A 20,815-nucleotide genomic window follows, 5' to 3' on the forward strand; every position below is an offset into this window, starting at 1 on the left:
GGCCATCAACCCTCAAAGTGGCCCTCAGGTCATTTTTTACATATCGATTAATTGGAAAACGTGACAAAATCTGCCATGAAATCATGAAAACCAGAAATATGTCCTTAATAATAGTTGATCACTGGTATATTTTTAAGACATAATCGACTTTAATCGTCAAAATTTACATATTCAAGCTATGTCTGGTAGGCTTGCTGAAGATGTCAAAATGCTACACACTAACACCCCCCCCCCCACACACACACACACACACACACACACACACACACATTGACAAGACAGGCGACAGTGGTTAACATAAGTCACCAAATGCCAGTGGACTTACTGGATCAAGTAAGGCTGCAGGTGGCAGAAAAAATCCAAAAGGGTTAATGGTAAACTTTCAAGGTCATTTTTTATTTTAGATGAATTCAACTTTTTTGCTTCTTCCCAAATTAAACAGTCTTCATTTAAAGTCGAGATGAAAATAAAGGCAATACACACCATAAAAGTACAAACCTTGTTCAATCAAAGAAATAAAAAATTAAAAAAGAAGAAAAAGAAAAAAAGTAATAAATGTTTCCGATACACAGATAGTTCCACAGACATGTAATCCTTAGTTCTAGAATAAAAAAAAATATGTTGGGTGTGATCTGAATTAGACTTTAATGTTGAAATGGCAAATCAATGTGAATTTGTTTTATTTTAAAGAGCTAAAAATAGTGAGCACCTTTGGTCCGTTGTCATGACAGTCACATCAAAAGTACCTATTTGTTTTGGTCATTCCTAATTACTTTCAGGTTTTATTTCCATTTCCTCTGTTGCACTATACAACCATTACAAATTTAGCTACGAAGATTTTGAACTTGAATATTTAAAAACCATTGTTCTGCTTTAAAGGCTCCTGGGGCTTAGTAAGAAAAGAGCAGCATATTTATTTTGCAATTTTGTTGCTGAGTTGGATTGGTTGTCTAAAGGTTGTTCTTGTCTGCTTAACCAGAGTAAGTGAATAGAACAATCCTAAGGAATGATGACATTCAGTCCATCAATCCACAGAATTCATGCGACGTACTTTAATTAAGTCTGTGCAGTTTAAAGGAAAGAATGACTCGATTGTGGTTTTACATGTTACACCATTGTGATTTAAGTATTGGTTTTTGCCACATCTTTATACTTGGTCATAGTCTGAGGGTTCTAGCTGGAGCCTGTCGAGAGATAATGTATTTGAATGTATTTTTGGTAACTTTTTTTTAAATGAATTTTTAAAAGAAATTGAGAAACAGTATATTGATTGAGATGTAAAAAGATAAAACAAATAATGCTCTATGTACATTCATGTTACATAAATAAATCTGCTAGGCTATATTTTGTAGACTGGAGTGCAAAATTATCAAGTATAAAGGTCAAATTGGAAGATCTTAAAAAAGTATGACATAGTGTAAAAAAAGAGGCATATTTCATTATTGTTCCACAAAAGAAGATGTGTAATGTTTGTTTTCCAGAGCACATGCACAGTCTCCCGTCCTTTTCATGGCACTTCCCCCCTAGTTGCAGTTTATGGCGGGTCTGCGTTAGTGCTGGCCTGAGACCATGTTCAGATGGCACGTTTTACAGAGCATCTTCCCCTCTAGAGGATAGCAGCCGTGCTCATTGGGTTCAGTAGAGAGCTGGATGACACAGACCTGCATACAGAATTAAAGACTTATTATTGTGAGTATGAATATTAAGTCAGAGTGTTTGCATACATGTCATTGTGTTGGTTAAGCTGTTTGCTCGCTTAATGCCTACCTCACATCTGTAGCATTTCTCATGATAGGCGTGTCCCAGACACTCAACATTATAGCTGTCAGTGCCATCTTCTTTTGGGATGATTAGCTGATTGCAGGCGTTACACTTTGGAGCATACTTCCTTTATGGACAACATATCAGTGGAAAGACAATATTAGACAAGGCAACTCTTTTTGTATTGCACCTTTCAAAGCTTTAAGGTAAACCGACACTTACTTTATAGTCTTTATATATAGAAAAATAAAATTATTTTTCTGACTCACATTTCACAAAAGATTTATTTGATGGATTATGTGATGGATTTACCTGTAATAGTCTGGGAGACAATACACTTCTCCAACTTCTCCTTGAGCAAAAGGTTGCTCTCCTATTTTCTGTTTACAAGTTGCACAGGTGAAGCAGGAGGGATGGTACGCTCTCTCTAGTGCTCGGATCACATGGTCTGTGATTGACTCCCCACAGGCCCAGCAGAGCTCCAGACTGGCCTAAGAGACAAGAATACAGGGTCATTCAAGTTCAAATTTCTTTTTTTTACATATTTATCTTTTTTATTTTTCGCAAGTGTATACAATTTCAAAGTAGCCCATACAAATCATGTTAGAGTTTTACAGAAAACAGACGACTAGAACACAAAATAGAATAAAGACTGCTTTAGTTATTTTGTTTAACCCATATACATCAAACATCTCATATATTGCTTTCCATTTCCTTTACTTGCTTTCCATTTTTTATGTTTTTCATCTTTCCAAGCAGCCCTAAGCTTATATTAACTTTCTAAAGAAAAAGTGTCATTGACCTGTATATGTGTAGAATTAAATACCACATTGAACATCATTAATTAAAATTTAGTTTGGACTTCATTTCAGTCAAACTCATGTTAATATTGAAACAACAAAACATAGACACTACAATGAGATTTCACAATGTTAACTTTGATGTTTAGATTTCAAGATTTATGCTGTAATAACAAAAATGGAAAGACAGAAGAAATGTAAAGCATGTATGATGTCAGTTAATTAGCATGCAGAAACACAGTATTGGCATTGTTCTTGACAGCTCTGAGATTCAGTATTTGAGGATGGATTGACTCTACCTGGTAGCAGTCTTCACAGAGTGGGATTCCAGCTTTGTTGTAGTAATGTTTGCCTGCCAGAGGACTGTGACAGGATCTACACTGGAAGCAGTCCTCATGGTACGTTCTGTTTAAAGCTTCAATTGCGGGTTCAGAAAGAGCCACAGGTTTCCGACAGAAGCCACACACCTCTGCAATACACAAACATCAAATGACAAACCAGGTTTTAATAATGTGGGTCCAGGGGAAGTGAAGGTTGTAATGGTGAATTTGCATATACAGATAATGTTACCTTTACTCTGGCTGCTTGTGTTTTGGCCAGTTTTAGGGATCTCCTCGGACCGATCATCTTGTTTCAATCCAATAGATGGTGTGATTGTTTCTACCTAAAATATAAAGAAACATGTTCATGTCAAACTTAAATCAAAAGGAGGGAAAGGGTAGTTGTTTACATGCTGAAACGTGAGAGTTACCCAACAGAATCAAGAACGAAGTACACTATTTTATGATTTTCACAACAATAAACTTTTTAAAGCATTCAAATTCTATTTCAAAGTAAGGCTTTAAGACAATTCTACTTTTGTTGCTTTTGAAGAATTCAGCTATAGATACAAATATCCTTCTACTTTTAGTAAAAAAAAAATGCTGCTGTTAAGTTTTTCAAAAAGTGTAATAACTTTTTTTCTGAATGGAATTGAGCACCTTTATTGTCATTTCACAGAATAAGAGATTACGAGTGACACTCTTGGTTGGGGCATCTGAGTTAAAAGGTCACACTTGCATGCAGATATTTGAAACATTTTCACAGACAAGCACATAACATAACATAACATGTATTCATGTTAAAAAATAACCACTGTTCATTGAGATAAAATTACAAGGTGAAGTGCCAGTAGTACAGCTGTTTATTTTGTATGTGAATGTCCTCGTGGTATAAACTGTTCAAAGGCCTGGTAGTCCGTGTTCTAGTGACCTAGTGCATGCCTCAGGGCAGGGGATCAAACAGGTGGTATCCAGGGTGAGGGAAATCTTTAATCTTTGTAGCTCTGGAGAGTAAGTAGGTATTTGCAATGTCTTGAAGTGAGGGAAGGGGGCAGCCGATGATTTTTTGTGCTGTGTCAATGACCTTCTGTAAAGTTTTTTTTTTTAAATCAGCTGATGAGCAGCCTGCATACCACTCAGTAAGGCTGTATATGTCAGCACACCCTCTATATTGAAGCAGTTAAAGGTCACAAGCAGCTTTTAACTGAGGTTGTTTCTCATGAGGACATTTGAAGTGCAGTGCTGCTGTGGCTTTTTGACCACAGCCATGGTGTTGGTGGACCAGGATAGATGTCTGATATGTGGGTTCCTAAGTAGATGTGAACTTTGTCCACCAAGTCTGCTCTGCACTTCCTTAAGTCTATGGTGAGGTTTTTTTTTTATTGAGTGTTCAGCGGCAGGTGGTTTTTTGAACACCATGTCAACAGCCCCTGGATGTTATATAGGCAGACTCACCTCCTCCTGAAATAAGCTCGACCACAGTGGTGTTATCTTAAAATTTGAGTCTATAATCTAAGTGCAGGTGTGTGTGTGTTTGTGTGTGTGTTTGTGTGTGGTGTCCCAGGTAAGACAGTTTGCTGATAAGAATGTCAGGAATGATTGATCATATCTATAAAGACCATTGGTACGTAGCTCCCTCTGTGTTCCAGGTGTTTGAGTGTTTTGTGGAGAGCTATAGTGATAGCATCCTCCGTCGACCGGTTTGACCTGTATATGCAAACTGATGCAGGTCAAAGGAGGGAGGCAGGCTAGCTCTGATCTTCCTTGGTACCATTCTTTCAAAACATTACATCACAATAGGGGTAAGTGCTGAAGGTCTGTTTTCATTAAGACCGTCCACCACCGGCTTCTTTGCAAGTCAGCCTGCCATAAGCAGGCTGACTTGAGGCCAGGTACACGCCTGGACTAACTTCTCAGTTACACCGTTGGGGCCACCTGCATTCCTGGGTTCACTGTTCTGAGCACCTGTCTCACCTTGTGTTCCTGCATAGAATGTGTCTGAGAGTCTGTATCAGATGGTGTAGTTGTCTTTGAGATTGGTGTTTTCATCTTACACTATAGGTGAAGAAGCAATTAAGCTCCACCGCCAGCAAGGTGTCATGATGGAACTTGTGATGTTATTGCCCTTGCAATTTGTAACATCCTGTACTCCCTGTCACATCTGCCTTGCATCGCGTTCCCCGAACTGTGCCTCGATCTTCTCTTCAAGGCCTGTTCTGTTTAAGTATTTGCTTGAGTTGATCCTGAATCATGACATCGCCTTTTACTCTGTAACAAAATTTCAAAACTGGTAGGAGCTGCAGGACTACTCCAAGCCTAAAATTAATCTCCACATATAAAAATGTGAGCTTCCTTTAGTCTAAATAAATTCCATCTCTAAATTTCTACAAGTAAGAGTAAAGAATATTACAAGTAATAGTCAGCATTTTGTCAAACTTCTTGTTGTAACACAGACCTCTCTATGCTTTGCACTATGGTTGTTTCTACAGAGATGAGATGAGATGACATCAACAGACATCAACAAAAGTGTTCCATTTCATATGGAAAAAGTGAACAGGTTTGATCATTTTCCAATATCTAAAGGACAACTGTTCCTTCATAATGTGTTTTGCAGATTATTCTGTACAACCAGGCCACAACATATCCAGGATCTGTAAAAGCTGTGGAAAGTAGTAATCCATCATTGTGGGAAACAATGCCAGGTCTACTGAAGGAAAATATCTTTGAGGAATTCTTAGATTGAGTATTGAACACAGTAAATGTTTGCTGTTAACAAGAAGAAGTTGGTTATGCAAATGTGTCAGGTTTTAATTAACATTGTAAGAGAAGAGTTCATACCGCTTTGTTTTTAGGGGACTGCTGTCGTGGGGTCTGAAGCTGGGAGGGAGGTGTCTGAGTAGGAAGAGGTGGTGGAAAAGCTGACTCTTCAGAGAGGGATGTGCCCAAAGATGAAGGCTCAGCAGCTGAACGAGGAAGAGGGATGAGATCTGTATGGCAGGATGGTTTCACTTTTAGTTTCTATATACATCTTTTTTTTTTTTTTTTTACAAACAATTCATACATTGAATAAGATAAGAAATTAAAGTTTGTGCTGTTGTGTTTTTAAGCACAACTTTTGCTCCTCATATATGAGACACTAAAGTGACAGCGTTTCTGCCTGTCCCTGCAGAGAATCCTTTAGGTTTCCAGCCTGATACATTACTTTCTAAATCCAGCTAGGGTTAGGAGAGAGAGAGAGATTTTCTGAATTTCAGCAAGTTAGCATTGCACCTCTGTAACACTCCATCTCCCAATGGATAACTTTATATATATATATATAAACATTTGCAGTATTCAGATACATGATATATTTTACTCCAATCCTTTCTAAAACTACATTACCCAAAAATAAACAATTGTCTAATTTGCTAACATGGTTCATGTAACCTCCATTGGCTATCTTCAAATAAGAAGACAGCTGCAGAGGTCTGGTTTGCCTTTTTCATTTACTACACATTCCCAGACTTTTCTTTCATTTTCAAATGCTAGTGTTCAGCAGCAACCAACACTGACTCAAACAATATAATTCTTCACATATCTCACACCTCCAACTGCAGTCACAAATGTCAACCTTACAGTAAAACACCAATAGAATCTTCCATGTCTGTAATTGATCAAGACCCTCTGTAAATGAAATAAGATATGACTGTAAATGTCAGGAAAGCAAATTTCATTTGTTTCCAGGGAATAACTTCCCCACCTTAACAAGTGAATCAAAAGCAGCCTTCTAAAACGAAGTTGTTGAAAGACAAGTCCCAGATATCTGGTAATGGCATGTTTGATCAACTTCTGAAATAAATATCAGGAAATCTAAATATCTATCGGCCTTGAATCTAACATAAACTGATTTTATCATGAATACCTGAAGCAGATTTGTCATCTTGTTGCAGCTTCCTTCTGTTTGGTCCATGTTGGGCAGGTGATGGGCTCTGAGGGTCTGTGACTCTGGTCGGGGCCTCGGTATGAGTCTGGCCTCTGCTGTCTACTCTGCTGTGAGTCTCAGACTGTGAGTCTTTCTTATGTCTGACTTTGGGGATGCTGTCACTCGGGCTGACTCGTATAGCCGTGTGCTGCTTCTCTCTGGCAGGTGCACTGTGAGCCTGGAGGGCGGGCTTCTGTTGTGTCAGAGTGGCTCGATGAGGAGAAGCTAGAGTGATGAAGACAGAGGACACCATCCTTTTTGGTGGAGCTGCTGATGCCATGACTGTATTACACCACCTACAACCTGACAGGAGGACAGAACGATTAAAACGACACAGGACTGCTACCCAGACTAAATGTTTTTTGTCCTGTTTCAAAGGAAAAAGATGAAAAAGAGAAACATCATTTACACCAGACTTACTTTTGGATCTTTTTCAGTGATAAGAAGTAAACAACATTTCATTCCTTTGATATCATTAATATTTTATCTAAGAGCATACGTCCTTTAAAGTCAACTTAGTAGAAGTTTACTCTCTCTATAGAAAGGTACATTCAAACACTAACAGCTTTCATTGCCCATAATGATAAGTTTCAGAAGTACAATCACATCACATTTCTGAATAATGTGTTTCCTTTAAACTCGCTCCCTCTGTCTGTGAGCTGCCATTACATACCTGTGAGAAACTTTTCTTCTCTCTCCTTCCCTGTTCTGTATCTCCAAAACGTCTGGTTTGTTTCCCTCCTGTGAGCTGCCACACAGAGAAGTTTTACTCCGGCAGAGAGGGAGACTATCAGCAGAAAGCCACTCCTTATCCCTCTGTACCTCCCTCCCTCTCTCCCCAGCTCGCTCGTCCGTCGACCCCTCCTCCTTCTCTGGCTGAATGACAATACAACCTCCCTCCCAACCGTAAAAGGTGAACATTTAATCTTGAGCAAAGAGGAGTTAAAACATGACACATTCATTTACTATGTAAACCTGGCAGGCAAACACACACACCCATGTAGGCATGTGTACAGATACATGTACTAAAGATACTTTGAAATTGCATTCCAACCGAAAAGCATGCGGTTGGACTTTGTTCAAATGTTATTGACCGTATCAGTAAGTCTCATAAGGTTTTTTGACCACAAGCAGGGGCAAAAAACATGTTTTTACATGTCAGCAGGATGTGACAGTGCCTGCCTTTTCCTGTAACTCTTTATCTCTTCTCTGTCCTGTGCAGCTCTCTTTTATTGTTCTGTCAGCTTTATTTTCTCTTCATCCCTCATTTACTCTGCCTCCTTTTCTCTTTTCCCTCGTGCCTTCTTCCCTTCCCCCCTACACTTTATCACTTTGGCCTTGACTCATTATCAGTGCCACATGGCATTTCTTCCAGTTGTGCCACACAGAGTCTGATAATATATGATGGACTTCAAACTGAATCTAATAAAGTAACAGCAAAGAAAGCAGCTGTGTTACAGTGCAAAGAATCCGGGCATTGTGCAAGAGGAGATATTGGGTAATTGGAAGAGGAGGAGGGGGGATAAGTGATGCCTGAGCTATGAAAAAGCTGCTTTGTTGTGTTTGCTGCTCTAAGCACTATCAGGTCTGCCGATCAGCAAATGTTTTGGTTGGTTTCTGCAGCCAAAACTTATGAGGTCTACTCCCCTCCAAAGAGCCAAAAAGAGAGAATGGAAACAACAATAAGAAAAGAATAAAAACTTCCCTGATCAGTGTGGAGTACTGTGGAAAAGTGAGTCAGGAATGTGTGAGAGAGGGGGAACAGGAGACAGAGATGAGGAGAGAGATTGGGGTCTCTGTTGTTCCAGCTCTGAGGAAAGGAATGCTGCAGTGATGTCACAGCTGCAAGAGGGAGCATGCCTAATGATGACACAATCCCCAGACCTCCAAGCTCCACCCCCTTACAAAAAACAGCCAAACTCCTCATTAAACTCCCTGAACCTCTTTCCCCCTTTCTCCTTTTACAGCATGACTTTGTGTTTTACTAAACCAACATCAAACAGGAAGTTTGACCCAAATCAAAAGATAAGCTATCCTATTGGGTATAAGCAGGGCAGCAAAAGAAGGAGAATGGAGGGAAATAACGGAAAAGGAACAGGAAGAAACAACAAGAGAAACAATGAAGAATCACAATAGGACACATATGAAGAAAAGCAGGAAGATAGGAGAAACAAAAGTAAATGACATGCTCAAAAGTAAAGCATTAACTTAGTTTCAAGGTTTTTTTTAAAAAAATAGAAAGATTGGGTAAATATTGTAAATTTAGCCAAATATTGCTTTGATGGGAAAAGCCATACTCAAAATGAGTAAAGTAACACTGGTTGGGGAAATTGTGAGCAACAGACCAAAAACAGAATGAAAAAAAAGTGAATGAACAGTGGCTCTTTAGAGAGGCTCACGCTCCTGAAACCCTGATCTTATGTTCCCATAATGCACAGGATGCATAACATTATTAGACCCTCATGCCTTTCTAAAGCCAACTCTAGAGTTACAAAGTTATAACATAATTCAAAAGTATATATGATACTTTATACAACTGTTTTCACAGGCTCAGCAGTGCTGTGAATAGTGAGTAAACTGATCCTTGTGTACATTTGGTGGAGTGTCCTATAATTGTTGACATATGGTGACCCACAGGAGGCCATCAGTGTAAATGTGGTATCCAACATCTACACACCCTCCTGATCTGAGCCCGCTAACTTACATTCATTATTTATAAATCATCTTACGATCTTAAAAAGGAAAACAACCGCTGCTACAGAATAACCTCCTTCTGTTTTACATAAAAGGCAACAACAATAAGAACTGATAACAAAGAGGAATATTCCAGCAATTTATTTCACCAGGAGAACAACACCATGGACACAATAACACACAATTTTGATGTATCAATGTCCAGTATAACTCTTCTTCTTCTTCACACTTCTTGAGATTGAGGTAGATTTCAGGTACACCATCATCTTTCATCCGATGATGATTTCCTTGTGCTTTCTCTTGTTTTGTGACTGGAGCTAGGTTTGTATTTGCTCACTTGTGTGTCTTCTTCTTCCTAAAAATGAACCACAGTCAATCGTCACTTTTTTTTAAACATTTCTTCACATGATTTTAAAGCACTGGTTATCTGATGAAAACACAAACAGAAATAATAAATGAGTTTATGAATCAAATGTGAAGAAAGGATTAAAACAGACCTTCAACACAGCTTGCAGCAGGTCCTGTGAGGGCAGCAAACAGGCAGCTTCACCCAGGAAAGTGATGGGGATCTGAAGGACATCGGTCCAGTCTCCCACAGTCAGCATAAGCACCAGTAAGGCTCCCAGCCGCATCACTACAGTGCGCAGCACGGACTCTGAACCAGCGTTACGATTCTGATCCTCTATGCAACAGTACAAAAAAATGACAAGGTAAAAAAAGTAACTGTTGAATGACATGATACCTGCTTTTTTCCTGAGACGCGGGAATTGTTTTGGATTGATCATTTCAAACCTACTTTAATTAATGTGTTGTTAGTGTATTATAATTATAAAAGGGGGCCTTGTTTCATTTTCTATTTCATTGTTCCTCTGTTAAGGTAGGGGTAGGAAAATTTTAATATTTGTTTTAATCAGTGGTGAGGTGATCCTGAGCTACACTAAAGTCCTATTAAAATATGTGTTAATTAATTTGACTTGAATGGCTCGCATCCCTTTTGCCATTTTTCCCTTTGTAGGTGTAAACAAACCAACTTTCATTCTGTGCTTTAATACATTTATCTGATCTAATCTAAAACTGTTTCTTTCTACAAAAAGGTTTTTAAAATGCAGCACTTCAACCCTCACCTTGAATATAGACCAACAACATGGTGTAGCAGAGTGTCAGTGGAGTCCAGAACTTCAGAGCATCCTTCTGGGACAGGAAGTGGTCGTAAACCGTAGCGGTGGAGGCCACAGTGGCCAGAGCGAAGAACAAAATGACCACTCTTTGCAGTGTAGTAAGGATGGTGTGTCCAGAGGTCAGCAGGCTGATGCATTTCCAACAGTACCGCTCTGTGCTGTGTAGAGGGAACAGTCTGGCCACATGAAGCCACAGACTGTGGCTGACACCTGCCAGTGCCCAACTGAGAGCAGCTGCCAGGAACAAGCTGAGAGAGCTGTGTGGGGCCCCCTGATGGAGAAAGGCCATAGTGCAGGAGAGGCCACAGCCCAGGGAGAACTGACTCTGGATCAGGAGCATGTCCAGGTCTCTGACATTAGCATCCTGAGTTCAGATGGATTCAGAAGGGTGGGTGAGATGATTTGATAGAAATTAAGAATAATAGGAAATGTGGATGTAAAACAATCCTCAATCAGTGTGTTTTTAGCTTTTACTGTATTTGAAGAGCTCACCCGTCCTGCTGATGCCCAAGCTGAGACAGTTCTGAGAGAAAACTCCAGAACCATCAGGGAGGAGACCCTTGAGCCCACCAGGGGCAGGAGGACTGTCAGAGACCAGAACTGGAGAGCTGATCTCCAGTCCCAGCTCAGATTATTACCAGGTGAGGGTGAGCTTTGTGTGCTCTCAGTTTCAGAATCACTGTTAGATAAGAAATGGAGATAACAAATACTGCTGCAATGGGAATCTCTATATTTCTTCTTAACTTATGATGTATGATACTCACCTGCATGTTTGAACAAAGTAGTAAACTCTCATCAAATTGCAGACCATTGATATTGCACACGCACCAACAAGTCCTTTGTTAAAAGTACAAACACAAGTGAATGAGTATAAAAAGTCAGTAAAGAAACTTGACACAGAAGTACAGACAATATTAAACTCACCTTGAAAAAGGCTATCCATTGGGTTTGAATAAAAAGGTGTCCATTCAGACGTTCCCAGGATCCAAGGTAATAGGAGAAACATTTTTATGTTGTTCTTTTTTCAAGAAGGGAACACAAAAAAAGGCAACTAACACTTGCTCATACCACTAATGGTCCAAGAACATGATTAAAAACTACAAGTGCTGAATCCCTGCGAGCCAAACCTCTTCTTTGACTTTATTTCTCCTGATCAGGTCTGAGTGTCCTTCATGTTTAAGTTTCAAAGGTCAGAGGTGATTTGAGTGAGTTTGCCTGCTCAATCATTTCCTGATGAAAGCGATTGAAAGTACACTCAGACAGATGATTACACTGAGGGGAGCAATCAGAACGTATCACGAGTCCCACTTTGCTAACAGTGGTTCTTAGATATCAGGTATTTCAAAGATGCAGCAAATGGGGCGCAGATGGCCAAGTGGTTGGGTTTCGCCCCATGTGCCGGGGCTGTAGTCCTTCAAGTGGGCAGTCCAACCTGCGCCTTCTCTCCCGATTTTCCTACTTTATCCAATGATATATCTTAATAAAAGCAAAAAGCCCTTCAAAAGATCTTCAAAAAAAGATGCAGCACTTCAATCTAATACAATTCAAAAACACATTTATTTACAGGTCATACAAAAATGTCTTTCATATTCTCATTTAGTGCTGTTCAAAGGCTCGATCTGTTCAAGTGCTGTACATAAAAACATCACATTAAATCGTGTTCTGTGCTTAAGGTACCAGTAGTTTATGTGTTAGTTATTAAAGGCATTTTTATCAGAAGTCTTAGTTTTACACCTAGCAGATAAGGCAAGTAGAATAATGCATTTAACTTAAAATGATCAAATATCAGCAGACAAACAGACCCAGCATGATATACAGAGATGATTCTTTCAGATTATCTGCAGTCCATTGATAAGCAAGCCAGTCTCTCATATCAGCTCTACTGTGAGGAGACCTTCTGAGACGTGGCTTGTATGTTTGAGGTACTAAGGCAATATCAGATAGCTTATTAACAACTTCAAATGTTTGAGTACTCCATAGGAACCCCTGAAAATGTTTGTAGTCTCTGCAGCAAGTGTTGATCTTCCTCAAGCACTTCAACGCTCATCAGTCTGGCCCTCTTCAGACAGAAATAAGCTGATCCACTTGATTGGCAGAGAAGACAGTAAATACCACCCTTGTTTTTGTAAAGTAAATATGAAGCTAGAGCCAGCAGCTGCCAGCCTAACATAAAGACTGCAAACATCAAAAAGTACCTAGCCTGATTCTGTTGTATCAAATTCCACTTCAAGGACTTCCCAGTGTTGCGTGCCATATCTTGTTTAATCTGTACAAAATGACAATTTGCCATTTCCTATTGAGTAGACTACCACAATAAGCAACCAGCTGAGACTCCAGGATGTTAGCATTATAGCCAAAAAACAGTCTCGGTCATTTAAAAAAAAAAACATGAATGAACCTTTTTAACACATAAGATTTAACCTTTTGGAGGTCAAGATAACAACTTCCTTGTTTCCAGTCCTATTGCTAAGCTTACAACTCTATTAGGTCTAAGCAAATATGAGCATTAACCCAAATGCAACTTTTGCTTTCAATTCAGTGTTTCATTAATTGATGGACCACTTCAATATCTCTGAGTCCAGTCCAGCCAGTCATACACCAGTGGTTTAGGGTAGTTCAGCTCCTTCACTGGCTCTGGTTGTCCTTCACTGTCTGTTGTCTCATTATGTCCCAGAACAGCATGCTAAGGACGGTGTGTGGGGCCAAGCGCAGGAAGACCGGGCCCATGCCTTTATATAACCCCAGCAGGCCCTCAGCTTGGCACACCTTCAGCATACAGTCGGAAAATCCATGATACAGACGCCCCTGAAAAGTAAGCAGAAAAACATGAAGCTAAAATACCTCATCCTGCAAGAGTCTTTTGTGGCATTACTCAGTGCAAGAGCACATTTTAGAGGATATTTAGACTCACCCTATGAGACTCATCTACTGGCTGGTTGTAAAGACGTGTACTTATAACATCAAATGGTGTCATTGTGATTGCCACTGCAACCCCACTAACCATGGCAGCTAACAACGCTGTGAGCCAGCTGTTCGGACTAAACCACTGATAGGATAGACAGAAACAGATCATGAACTGAGGCTCGACCACATTGCTTAAATTGTTTTCATACATGTGCTGTAAAAGAAATGTCAGCTGTTTAGCACGTCTACCTGGGAATGTGCCACCCAGTTCTTTGCCGAGGTGAAGGTTGCCAGTTGAGCAGCTGATCCCACCATGACTCGAGGCACGGCCCCGTTCACACCCCTCCAAAGGCCAATCACTCCTTCTCTTCTATAGATGGTAGCAAAGGCATGAGACGCCCCCTGAAAAAGAAGAAGACAATGGCATTGGTGTCGGACATATTAGATCAGTGGTTCTCAAACGTTTTAGACTGCGTACCACCCCCGAAAATACCATTATGGTAGACGTTGAAATACACTGTAGGCCTATTTCAACACACATTTCAGGCAAGAGGCAAATTAATTCATAAAAAGAATATTATTTATTATTGACTGCTGGCAGCCACACTGTAGGCCTACTAAGGGCTAGCGCTAGAACTTGCACACACAAAAGTGCAGAACAATAAAAATGACAACTTTATACCAACAACCTGTTTGGAAATATTTAGTCTCCAGTGTTTCCCACACAAACAAGATACCTGGGCCCACGTATATTTCCGACCTGTTCTCATTTAATTTTCCATTTATTCATAAAATTGCTGCGTGCCTGAGAGAGTGCAGGGGAGCCCTCCGCAGGCTTGGTGCAAACAGCGGCGCTTTATTATAAGTCTCTGCGTTCAACATAGCAAAACTGCCTTTTTTTTTAAAAAATCCCTCTCGACTCCTACAGAGTGTTAAAACAGCAGAATCACATCAGCTTCAGAGCTACAGAGAGAGAGAGATAGAGGGAGCGGGAGCGATAAGGTCCACTGTCCGTACATGCATCAAAACTGAAGCTTCTCCTGGCTCCGTTTTAAAAATGTTAATGTACAGCTGCTTGCTGCCGATTGTGTGCGGAACTCCAACAAATAACAGAATATCTGTTAATGTAGGCCTACATTAACAGATATTCTGTTAATTAACAGATATTATGTTAACGTAGGCCTACATTAACAGAATATCTGTTAACGTAGGCCTACATTAACAGATATTCTGTTAATGCAGGCCTACAGCTGCTTGCTGTTGATTCAGTACTGAACTATAACGGAATATCGAGTGGAACTTTTCAAAACATGAGGCGTACTCCTGTTGTTGTTTATGTCTGTGAGATTTCTTTGCGTACCACCACAGGGAGCCCATGTACCACCGGTGGTACTCGTACCATAGTTTGAGAACCACTGTATTAGATAATAGTACCTAGTGACACTGTGGACGTTTATCATGTAGAAGTAGACATTAACAGTGATGTGTTTCCTCTTTTAAAGAATTAATTTATAGGTAAAAGCCTGATTCATGCATACAACTTTGAGTGAAACCATAACAAAGTGGCCTGTTTATAGACATTTAGGTGGTGTGTATCAATGTGTATTGACTTGTATATACTCAGTAATTCTCCATTTTTTTTTATTGTAAATCTCTACAATTTGAGAAGTAATATAACTAAATCAATTTAATATTTAAACACAGTTTCCATCAGTAGTGAATTCTCACCAGGTACATTTATTTGAGTTTACTATGTTAAAGTTGTACTGCTCAGTATTTTAATTATTTCCACTTTTTCATTGCATTTGAGAGAAAGTCATTTATTGATTTGTACTTTTACATTATTGTTTCTGTTTGCAAATTAAAGACACTGCACAAACAGGTGTTTTTCATACCTGTGACCTGTTGTCAGATGAAGGTTGGGTGAAGCTATGCTGTGAATGACGTGACTGTGTACGTTAATTATAAGAACAATAGGATGTTCTGCTTTACAGGTTTAAGAAAAGCCAAAGAAAGGTGAGGCAGCTTTCAATCAAGCACAGTAAATACACACACTTAAAGTCCTGAGTGTAGCCGCCCCAGCTTAAGCAATGACTTTCTATACCTTTTCATACCTTTAGGGTCATTTACACTGAGCTGACATTTGGTTTAGAGGTCAGCATATGTGATAATACCAATGTGGATGGACTACAGGAGAAGATTTTCAATATAAAGTATATGATAGCTATCGATAATATGATGTCACATCATCAATATTAAACTGCCAGAGAGTGTAATAAGTAGGTAGGGCTCACATCCTTACCATTACCATTCTGCTTATACTTAATGTATCAATAATATTAACAAACATAACACTTTGTAGGGTTCACCTTTTAGAAACAGGTCTTTAAATTTGAATCCTTAATGTAAATTTCTCTGCCAGTACTTACATTTTGAATGAACACATATCCTTTCTATTGAATGTTTACACTGTGGTATTCTTTCAGTGAATCATCTGAATACATACATGAAATAAAACAGATTAATGTATTCATGTGTCTTATTTGAATCATCTTACCAGATGGTTATGCTGGTGGCCTACAGCTATGGCTTCCACACTCTGAGCCTGCAGATGGGTCTTCACCTATGAACAAAACATGGAACACAAATGTATCTTACACCAAAAAAAATCAGGATTGACACTCGTATATGGGTCACAAATCACATAAGTCACATGACACATACTCTGTCGGGAACTTCTTTGACTAATTTCCTATGTGATTCATTTGAACTGGGTAAGGCCCAGTTGATGTAACAGTTGCATAATACATCGCATACACACAATCCAGATGCCTCTCTTGAGGCGTCAATAAATAAACCTTTTCCAACCTTCACTCTCTGCCAGAGGCACAAAGCGAGGAGCCACAGGACACACAGTATATATTTCAGGCAGCAGAGTGGAGGTGTGAGCAACGTGCAGGGTACATTTAGTGACCTACTGTAGATCTACACAAGTATGTCAAACAATATTGTCTTTCCATGAGAGGCAAGAGATCAGATGATTTGACACATATTGACTGACAGCTAAAAGGAATAAACAACATGACTCCTCCTGTGGTGCATTAGAGAGGACACTCAGAGGTCAGTCATATACAGTGTAGTAAAATAAGAGACAGTGAAATATGACTGGTGTTAATATCAAAACACATAATAAACTTTATGACATGCACATTCATCTTTTGAAAACAATGTATCACTAATCCATCTGGACAGGATAGGGTTAATCAGTGTATGATCATATTGTTTATCATGTACTCTTTTATATAAGATGTAATTAATTAGGCGTGAACTCACATAAACCTGTTTCTGCTGTACACACCCATGTAATGTAACTTTGACTCACACGCCTTCCTGCTCGATAAAAACAGACGGAGGAAACTTTAGCCTCCTTTGAAACTGAGCTGCTGTGTTTTCATGTCACTGTTTGTGTTCAGGCCAAGTGCTGATGGCTTTAAATGTCCAGTTTTCATGTAGGCTTCTCAATGTGCTTTCTTCATTTTCTCCACACCATTAAAATCGCGACAGACTTCAGAATGGAGTCAGTTCTTTTAAATCCTCATTGTTATTAGATCATAGATTTCAAGTCTATCTTTCAGAAATACCGCACATGATTTCATGTGTCCCTGTGTTTATGCTGCCTTTGAATTTGTTTTCTGTACTGGAGCTTAATTAAATAAAGTAAGCATGATCCATTTTCATCGTGTTTTAGCGCAAAAATTCCTCTTTGTGTTTCTACAGTGGTACAGTAGGGAATTAACACAAAATGATGGGATGTTTTTAATTTAAAAAAAGACCATAAGTGCAGGAAACCATATCCTGATTAAATAAACTCAGTTAATGTGAGCTTTGGTTGAGCTTAAAAATGAATTCTAAATAGAATGTGATCTTTAGATTCTACACCCCATCCTTTAATTGGAAATGTCAGGACTGGATCCCTTCATGACCTGCATAGAGAGTAGCAGATCTGTTTTAAAGAGCTGACACACAGTTTGAGAATGTCCGCCCCACAAGGTAAACAATTGTCCGATTTCTGATCCTGGATATGTCAGCAGACCTAAAGAAGCAAACAACACCCTGCTGGAACCTTTTGAATAATGTATGTGATTGTTTGCCGGTGTCATTTTTCTACATTTGTTTTCTTGTCTTTTAGCTCTTGTCAATCGCCACTAATTCACTTATTTGGTTTCCTTAACACGTCTGTGCCCTGTTGAGTGTAACTTCATCTGAACGGTCTAAATGGTACATGTGGATTCAAATGTCCTGTAACTGTATGACCTTTAGGGCTCACACACACACACACACACAAAAATACAAAGAGTGACACAATGGCTGACATCTCATTCTACATTTCAGAGACATATTACTACTTAAGCATTAACTTGATGCATTCTGTAGTTATGACAATACAAATTGTAGTTTGAACTGCAGTTTCTTTGAACAAACTAAATCTTTGTTAAACACAGCAGGCTTGTGGCCACATGTAGGATTAACCTACATATGGCCTGTAACACCTACTGATCTCTAGTCTCTTTAAAACCTATTGAGGTGAGCTATAACGAAACAATGTTTACAGCCTGGAAACCCTACAAGTTACAATACAAATTATTATTTTATTAAACTTCACCTTTTTCCTTGTTAATGACTGTATATTTTTGCATCTAAAAAACTTTTCAATTCATCAGTCTGAGCTGATAAAAACCATGCTGCAGATGATCTACTCCAAACTCCCATGCATGCGTTATGTGATGAGAGTGTGCAATTAGAAAATACTTTATAATACGGGGTCACAAGCAACAACAACAAAAAAAATCTCAGCCATTTGAGGATGACATCTACTTAAATCAGAACAGAGATGTGTAGAACAGAAACTTGAGGAAACTGAACTTACCAGGTAGGCAGGAGAGGCGATGAATGCACCCAGAGCCCCAGCTGCTGCCCCTGACAGTAGACTCCCCCCGTGGAACGAGGTGAGTCCCAGAGCTTCACAGTAGGAATAGGAGCCCAGCCTCACTCCGTTCATCACACCCTGGTACATCAGCCCCACTGAGAGTCCCTTCTGCAGGCCTCGCAGGCCATCTGTGCGGCCCACCACCCAAAGGGCCTGCAGGACTCCTCTGTAGTGTCTCTGGTAGGACCCCCGAGAAAGCAGCTCTCCCTGAAGCTGCAAGCGGGTCTTCACAACCTCCAGAGGGTTGGTGAACACACAGGCAGCGCAGCAGGCGACAGCACCTAGGGCGAAGTCCAGAGGAGGCCAGACAGCCGTAGGGGGCGGCGAGGGGCCGAAGACACCACGGGGGACGGCAGACACAGTGGACGCCATCCTGTGGGAAGGTTGGGCTCCAAAAACAGACTCTTCTGGTGAAGTCTTCAGCAGCGAGCACTGGTCATCCCTGAGAGGTGTTCTACACAGTGTTTTCTCTAAGTCCTTGTGATGAATCTTCTGGGTTTGTTAGGAAACAGGGATAGTGTGTTGTACTGAAGTCAGAAACAAACAAGCTTAGGTGATGATAACTAATTTAATATCTGTTTCTCAGGAGCTATTGCAGCCCAGTTTGCCCTTTTGGTGTCTGTCAGAGGCCTTCGTTAGCTTCCTTTACTGCATGTCTGCTCAGGAAAGGCACCATCTACAAGAGAAGTATCATGACATGTTTCAATTTACTTTTATTTTAAGGTGCAGATGTACACATAGACTCTGATCTACTAACAGGACACTGAGGACAGAGAGTCAATCAGGAAAAAGACTGAAAGGACTCATGCCCGAATAGAAACCTTCAGGTTTGAGCTCCTCACATGATAAGAGTTTATAAAAAAAATGTAAAAAAAAAACGTTCCCTGACTCTACACTCGCAAAAATGTTACAGTATGTGCAGCAGTACACCTGCAGACGCAAGAGAAAAAAAACTCGCTGCATTTAAAACTAAATCAAACGTCATATGGTGCAAAAACATCTAACACACACACACACACACAGATCACCTGACATGAACAAGTCCCACTCAACTTCATTCAGATTCATTCAAACATATTTACAACTGAATAAACAAACACGGAACAAGTTCAGGAGACAAAAAAAAAACCCTCATGCAAAATTTCTCTCACTGGCCTTATAAAATACTTCTGTAATTTGGTTGCTTCATTCAAAACTCACAGTGTTGAGTGGTCCTCCTGAGCAGCTCCATTCTTCCTCTCTCCCATCACTGTAAACATGTGTCCTCAGCACATTCATTGTACAAGTCTCTTCCCCCTGTCTCATGGCACAGCCAATGGGTTTCATACCTGTCTGCCACATCACCACATCCCCTAATGAGCACCAATCGCAAGGTTCTGCTCAAAACGGCCCCTGCTCCTGTCCAATAGGAGCTCTCTGGGTAAAAGGTTATAGCTGGTCAAAGAGGGGGTGGAGTCTCTACAGGACAGGAGGGTTAAGGATCAAAACGGACTGAGTCAGGGAGTGAAACAGGGCCAATCCGTCCATCGTACTGTAGTAAGGATAATCTCAGAAGCAAAACAAACAAACATAGCCCCTGTTTTATTTTTGCACCATGTCATATATGTTTTCCTCACAGGAACGATTGTTTTAAAGACTCTGTAGTATGTGGTGGATCCGTTTAAAATCAAGAAATGCAAAAAAGAAAAATCTGTTATTATATTCTGAAAATGATGCTTCTTAAAAGTGAGAGGATTTATGTGTCTCTGACGCAGTTTCTTATTTAGTACGCCGAGAATCCACACGAGGGCGCTCCTGCACAACTTCCTCTTATCTAACTCTCTCGGTGCATCTAGATGAAAAATTTGATTCTTTTTCTTGGAGACACCAAAGTCCATCCAACCACAGATTTTGTTCCTCAGCAAATGAAGATGATGTCAAGTTGTTGCCACTGAGCTGTCAATGAGTCTTAACAGAATTCTTATGGAAGGGGAAACTTTGTAAAATGATCAAACTTGTAATACATAAGGCACCAAATCCTTAAATGTAACCACTTTTTAACTATTTTATATTAATAACAATGAATTTGAGAAATTACCATTAACATGAAAAACTAATGTTGGTATTTAGACTATTGATTGATTTTTCCTCTTGTAATTTGTCAGGTCATGACAAGCTAAATACCTTTACAAGTTTAGTTACTAATAATGAATTCTTATTGGACTCATGTA

The 20,815-nt window shown here is 39.7% G+C and overlaps 3 protein-coding genes across 4 annotated transcripts; all 3 read right to left on the reverse strand.

The window, feature by feature from the left end:
* Positions 1-375: 375 nt before the first annotated feature.
* fblim1 (filamin binding LIM protein 1) lies at positions 376-7,673 on the reverse strand. 2 transcript variants are annotated; one of them, XM_020642321.3, is made up of 8 exons: positions 7,516-7,673; positions 6,783-7,145; positions 5,720-5,844; positions 3,132-3,225; positions 2,861-3,030; positions 2,074-2,252; positions 1,768-1,888; positions 376-1,661 (listed from the first exon to the last, which is right to left on the reverse strand). In XM_020642321.3, exons 2-8 carry the CDS (start codon positions 7,120-7,122, stop codon positions 1,551-1,553), a joined length of 1,140 nt encoding a protein of 379 aa, XP_020497977.1. In that variant the 5' UTR covers positions 7,123-7,145; positions 7,516-7,673; the 3' UTR covers positions 376-1,550. The 2 variants fall into 2 exon arrangements, with proteins under 2 accessions (XP_020497977.1, XP_020497976.1); XM_020642320.3 differs by having other exon boundaries at positions 5,720-5,868.
* Positions 7,674-9,661: 1,988 nt separating this feature from the next.
* LOC109990360 (transmembrane protein 82-like) lies at positions 9,662-12,123 on the reverse strand. The gene is made up of 5 exons (XM_020642467.3): positions 11,479-12,123; positions 11,207-11,393; positions 10,661-11,078; positions 10,034-10,218; positions 9,662-9,891 (listed from the first exon to the last, which is right to left on the reverse strand). The coding sequence occupies exons 1-5, from the start codon at positions 11,718-11,720 to the stop codon at positions 9,799-9,801; spliced, it is 1,125 nt and encodes a 374-aa protein (XP_020498123.2). The 5' UTR covers positions 11,721-12,123; the 3' UTR covers positions 9,662-9,798.
* Positions 12,124-12,252: 129 nt separating this feature from the next.
* Positions 12,253-19,954, reverse strand: slc25a34 (solute carrier family 25 member 34). The gene is made up of 6 exons (XM_020642323.3): positions 19,806-19,954; positions 18,546-19,281; positions 16,176-16,241; positions 13,868-14,020; positions 13,626-13,760; positions 12,253-13,519 (listed from the first exon to the last, which is right to left on the reverse strand). The coding sequence occupies exons 2-6, from the start codon at positions 18,975-18,977 to the stop codon at positions 13,340-13,342; spliced, it is 966 nt and encodes a 321-aa protein (XP_020497979.2). The 5' UTR covers positions 18,978-19,281; positions 19,806-19,954; the 3' UTR covers positions 12,253-13,339.
* Positions 19,955-20,815: the final 861 nt, after the last annotated feature.

This window comes from Labrus bergylta, chromosome 5, assembly GCF_963930695.1.
Source record: "Labrus bergylta chromosome 5, fLabBer1.1, whole genome shotgun sequence".
NCBI classification, from domain to species: domain Eukaryota; kingdom Metazoa; phylum Chordata; class Actinopteri; order Labriformes; family Labridae; genus Labrus; species Labrus bergylta.

Coding starts and splice junctions, on each gene's coding strand:
- fblim1 (XM_020642320.3), bottom strand. CDS start 7,122: ATGGCATCAGCAGCTCCACCAAAAAGGATGGTGTCCTCTGTCTTCATC. Junction 3,031..3,131: donor CACAAGCAGCCAGAGTAAAG/GTAACATTATCT, acceptor TGTGTATTGCAG/AGGTGTGTGGCTTCTGTCGG. Junction 1,662..1,767: donor AGAAATGCTACAGATGTGAG/GTAGGCATTAAG, acceptor TTCTGTATGCAG/GTCTGTGTCATCCAGCTCTC.
- LOC109990360 (XM_020642467.3), bottom strand. CDS start 11,720: ATGTTTCTCCTATTACCTTGGATCCTGGGAACGTCTGAATGGACACCT. Junction 11,394..11,478: donor TACTTTGTTCAAACATGCAG/GTGAGTATCATA, acceptor CTTATCTAACAG/TGATTCTGAAACTGAGAGCA. Junction 9,892..10,033: donor TGCTGCAAGCTGTGTTGAAG/GTCTGTTTTAAT, acceptor GTTCATTTTTAG/GAAGAAGAAGACACACAAGT.
- slc25a34 (XM_020642323.3), bottom strand. CDS start 18,977: ATGGCGTCCACTGTGTCTGCCGTCCCCCGTGGTGTCTTCGGCCCCTCG. Junction 16,242..18,545: donor TCGCCTCTCCTGCCTACCTG/GTAAGTTCAGTT, acceptor TTTTGTTCATAG/GTGAAGACCCATCTGCAGGC. Junction 13,520..13,625: donor CAGTAGATGAGTCTCATAGG/GTGAGTCTAAAT, acceptor CTTACTTTTCAG/GGGCGTCTGTATCATGGATT.